Source organism: Lycium ferocissimum, chromosome 11 (assembly GCF_029784015.1).
Source record: "Lycium ferocissimum isolate CSIRO_LF1 chromosome 11, AGI_CSIRO_Lferr_CH_V1, whole genome shotgun sequence".
NCBI lineage: Eukaryota > Viridiplantae > Streptophyta > Magnoliopsida > Solanales > Solanaceae > Lycium > Lycium ferocissimum.
In genome coordinates this window covers 15,024,104-15,028,617 of record NC_081352.1, presented here as the reverse complement: position 1 = coordinate 15,028,617, position 4,514 = coordinate 15,024,104, and the positions used below count along the sequence as shown (strand labels likewise).

General features: G+C 41.1%; 1 protein-coding gene across 1 annotated transcript; it reads right to left on the bottom strand.

Moving 5' to 3' along the window:
• Positions 1–3,102: 3,102 nt before the first annotated feature.
• Positions 3,103–4,194, bottom strand: LOC132038062 (uncharacterized). The gene is made up of 2 exons (XM_059428787.1): positions 3,632–4,194; positions 3,103–3,220 (listed from the first exon to the last, which is right to left on the bottom strand). Exons 1-2 carry the CDS (start codon positions 4,192–4,194, stop codon positions 3,103–3,105), a joined length of 681 nt encoding a protein of 226 aa, XP_059284770.1.
• Between the last annotated feature and the right edge of the window lie 320 nt (positions 4,195–4,514).

The following is a 4,514-nucleotide window of genomic DNA, read 5'->3' as shown; positions in this document are numbered from 1 at the left end:
TCCTAGCCAAGCTACTCAACTCGAAAAAACTTTCACATTACTACAGACATACTGTCAAAGCTTCGAAAAACTATTGTACTTGTAGCAAGCTTAACTTTCTCAATACTTTCTAACCCTATACTAACTTAGGATTATCCTTTCAAAATGGTCAAGCTTTGGTGGTGAGTATGTTTGTGAGGACATGTCGAAAAAGGTGGGTTTTGATGGACAGCTTTGTGTTTTTTGCGGTTCAAGGTGACCATATCTCAATTGTTGTTTTTGTTCTTTTAGGTTAGCCATTTCCTTTTGTTGTTGGTTAAAGAAGTGGAAAAGGGAAGTGCCTGGTGGACAAATCTCATACTACATGTTTGTCATTCGCAATTCCAGGGCTTTGATCAGTCCAGCATGCTGAGAAGATGCTTGTTCCATTTTTTTCTCAATTGTCTCCACCTTACTCATCATCTTGTTCTGTGGGTGAGCAACATTTCTAATAGAAGTGTTAATATTAGGTAACACTTTGTTTTGGCAAATGGAATTTTTGGATTGCTAATTGATTGTTGGTTCTACTTCACTTGTCGGTGGCTTTTCACCAGTGGGCACCACAACATTTTGCCTTGGAATTTTTGGGGCATGGCTTGCGCCATCTTTTTCAAAAGGTTGTTGTGAAGGAAATTCAGGGGTTTGACTGGAGCTTGAGGGGTTCATCATGAGTATTTTTGCGTTTGTGTTATTTGGGTTTGAAGGTTTGTGATATAAATTTTGGTTAGGGAGTGGTGGCCAGTTTTGAGGCTTGTACGAAACAAGGAATTCATATTTTCCTGGGCGGCTCAGAGAACCGATAGATGAATCTCCTTATTCATACTTTGTTTGGAACTCTCTTTCAGAGTTTCTCCCTTTTTTCTTTGGTTTGGCTCTTCTTGTTGTTCATCCCATTCAATTTCATCGTCAAGACATTCTTCACAGTCATATTGGATATCCCATGGGCAGTGTCCCGTGAAAGGACATTTGAACCACCATACATCATGACCTTCATTATCGAACTGCTTTATCCAGTCATGTTCACTCATGATACTTAGGAGATGGTAAGAGAATGTTTCGGGGTCATCTTGGTGTGCTTGGTTATAAGTGGGTTGGTACATCTGGAAAGAGAAGGTTGTTTTGTTGGGTTTTTAAGGTGAGAGTGGTCAGAGCTTATGGCAACTGTTTTATCGGGTTTTTTGGAAAAAGTGGGTTCGAGAGGATTGGAGAGGTTCAACAGGTTCTCTCAGCTTTTCATAATTCGTGACCCATATATCTGGAAGGACTTTGATAAGCTCTTCCCTAGTGAGCTGTTTTGGGATTTGGGTGCACATGGGAGTTCCGTTGGTGGCATCTACTTTTAAGAGCAAAGCATTTTCCCCGGGTTCTTTCTTTCGTTTGCTTGCTTTTGGGCCGCCATAGTATCTTTCCTTTCCCAGACCATTTTTGCAATGTCAAACTCAGGTTCATCGTTTTGTTTTGGGTGTCATACATAGGGTGTCATTTTGTGGATGGGAACACAGTGAAAGAATGGTCAAGCTTTGGTGGTGTGTATGTTTGTGATGGGTTTTGATGGGCAGCTTTGTGTTTTTTGCGGTTCAAGGTGACCATATCTCAGTTGTTGTATTTGTTCATTAAGGTCAGCCATTTCTTTTTGTTGTTGGTTAAAGAAGTGGAAAAGGGAAGTGCACGGTGGACAAATCTCATCACGCATGTTTGTCATTCTTAATTCCAGATGGCTTTGATCGGTCCCAAACATCTTTGAGAAGATGCTTGTTCCTTTTTTCTCAATTGTCTCACCACCGCTCATAAAGCAACAATGTGTGAGCAACGTTTACGATGGAAGTGCTAATATTAGTTAACACTTTGTTTTGGCAAATGGCATTTTCGGATTGCCAATTGATTGTTCACACACTTCACTATTTGGTGGCTTTTCTCCGAAATGGGCGGCCAACATTTTGCCTTCGAATTTTTGGGGCATGGCTTGCACCATCTTTTTTTTCAAAAGGTTGTTGTGAAGGAGAATTGGGGGCACTTGGAGCTTGAGGGGTTCATCATAAGTATTTCTGGATTTGGGATATTTGGGTCTGAAGGTTTGTGATATAAATTTTGGTTAGGGAGAGGTGGCCAGTTTTGGGGTGCTTTTGCAAAAAAGACATGTTCCCCGTGGTCACAAATCCGTTCCCTGGTCCAACCAAAGCCCAAAGGAGCTAAAGATTATGTTGGTGCCTCAAAACGAGACCACTATTCTAGGAACTCAAGAGGAACAATTCATCACTCTGCCCAGATTCCGGATGATTTTCCTAGACAGGTGGAAAAATCATGGTTTCACCCATATCCATTTTGGTGCTGTTAGAATTGCATTAATATATCATAGAAGAAAAGCCAACCGAGGTTCAAAAGCTCCCTTGCCCTTCTTGATACCGAGATATAATGAATACCAACGTACGAATTTGGGTACCACGAAGTCACTCTAAATCTTTGGGATAGTTTTTGTCACTATATTCCCAAATGACCAACATGTCCGTATGATCCATATCTAACGGAGGCTTTAAAAATCCAAGTCCAAATTCAAGGTGCTCCACAAGCTAAAGATGCAATTCAAGCTATTTTACACTACCAAATAGCTTGGCGAGTTCAAAATCATGCTATGGATCTCTCCTTTCACGGTGGAGAAAATGCTTTGCTCTTAAAAGTAGATGCCACCAACGGAACTACCATGTGCACCCAAATCCCAAAACAGCTCACAAGGGAAGAGCTTATCAAAGTCCTTCCAGATACATGGGTCATGAATTATGAAAAGCTGAGAGAACCTGTTGAACCCACTTTTTCCTATGAACCCACTTTTTCCAAAAAATCCGATAAAACAGTTGCCATAAGCTTTGACAACTCTCACATTAAAAAACCCCACAAAACAACCTTCTCTTTCCAGATGTATGTTTGTGAGGACATGGGGAGTATGTTTGTGAGGACATGTTGAAAAAGGTGGGTTTTGATGGGAAGCTTTGTGCTTTTTTGCGGTTCAAGGTGACCATATCTCAGTTGTTGTATTTGTTCTTTAAGGTCAGCCATTTCTTTTTGTTGTTGGTTAAAGAACCGGAAAAGCTAAGTGCCTGGTGGACAAATCTCATACTGCATGTTCGTCATTCGCAATTCCAGGGCTTTGGTCAGTCCAGCATGCTGAGAAGATGCTTGTTCCACTTTTTTCTCAATTGTCTCCACCCTGCTCATCATCTTGTTCTATGTGTGAGCAACATTTCTGATGGAAATGCTAATATTAGTCAACACTTTATTTTGGCAAATGGCATTTTTGGATTGCCAATTGATTGTTGCTTCTACTTCACATGTTGGTGGGTTTTCTCCAGTGGGCAGCACAACATTTTGCCTTGGAATTTTAGGGGCATGGCTTGCACCATCTTTTTCAAAAGGTTTTTGTGAAGGAAATTCAGGGGTGTAACTGGAGCTTGAGGGGTTCATTATGAGTATTTCTGACCTTGGGATATTTGGGTCTGAAGGTTTGTGATATAAATTTTGGTTGGGGAGAGGTGGCCAGTTTTGGGGTTTGTACCAAACAAGGAATTCATATTTTCCTGGACGGCTCAATGAACCGATAGATTAATCGCCTTCTTTATACCTTGTTTGGAACTCTCTTCCAGAGTTTCTCCCTTTTTTCTTTGATTTGGCTCTTCTTGCATGATGTTCATCCCATTCAATTTCATCGACAAGACATTCTTGACAGCCATATTGGATATCCCATGGGCAGTGCCCCGTGAAAGGACATTTAAACCACCATACATCATGACCTTCATTATCGAACTGCTTTATCCAGTCATGTTCACTCATGATACTTGGGAGATGGTAAGCGAATGTTTCAGGGTCATCTTGGTGTGCATGGTTATAAGTGGGTTGGTACATCTGGAAAAAGAAGGTTGTTTTGTTGAGTTTTTTAAGGTGAGAGTGGTCAAAGCTTATGGCAACTGTTTTATCGGGTTTTTTGGAAAAAGTGGGTGCAGAGGATTGGAGAGGTTCAACATGTTCTCTCAGTTTTTCATAATTCGTGACCCACGTATCTGGAAGGACTTTGATAAGTTCTTCCCTAGAGAGTTGTTTTGGGATTTGGGTGCACATGGTTGTTCCGTTGGTGGCATCTACTTTTAAGAGCAAAGCATTTTCTCCACCTGGAAGGGAAGATCTCATTGTCGGATTCAAGTGCGGCTTCTCACAATGAGTTTATGGGAAAATGCAAAAAGCCTCTATGGCTAAATGAATAGTTTTTCATTAAACTCCCCTTCAAGAAGAATGAAAGCATTAATCCAGCGAAGGCAAGTCACTCCGGCATGAATCCAGATTATCTTTAGCTCGCCAAAAGGGAATGCAAAGAGCTATTGGAGTTTGGACTTATTGAGCCCTCTAATTCGCAATGGGCGTGCGAGGCGTTCTATGTCAATAAACTGGCGGAACAAACAAGAGGTAAACTCAAATTAGTCATAAACTATCAACCTCTTAGCTATTTCCTC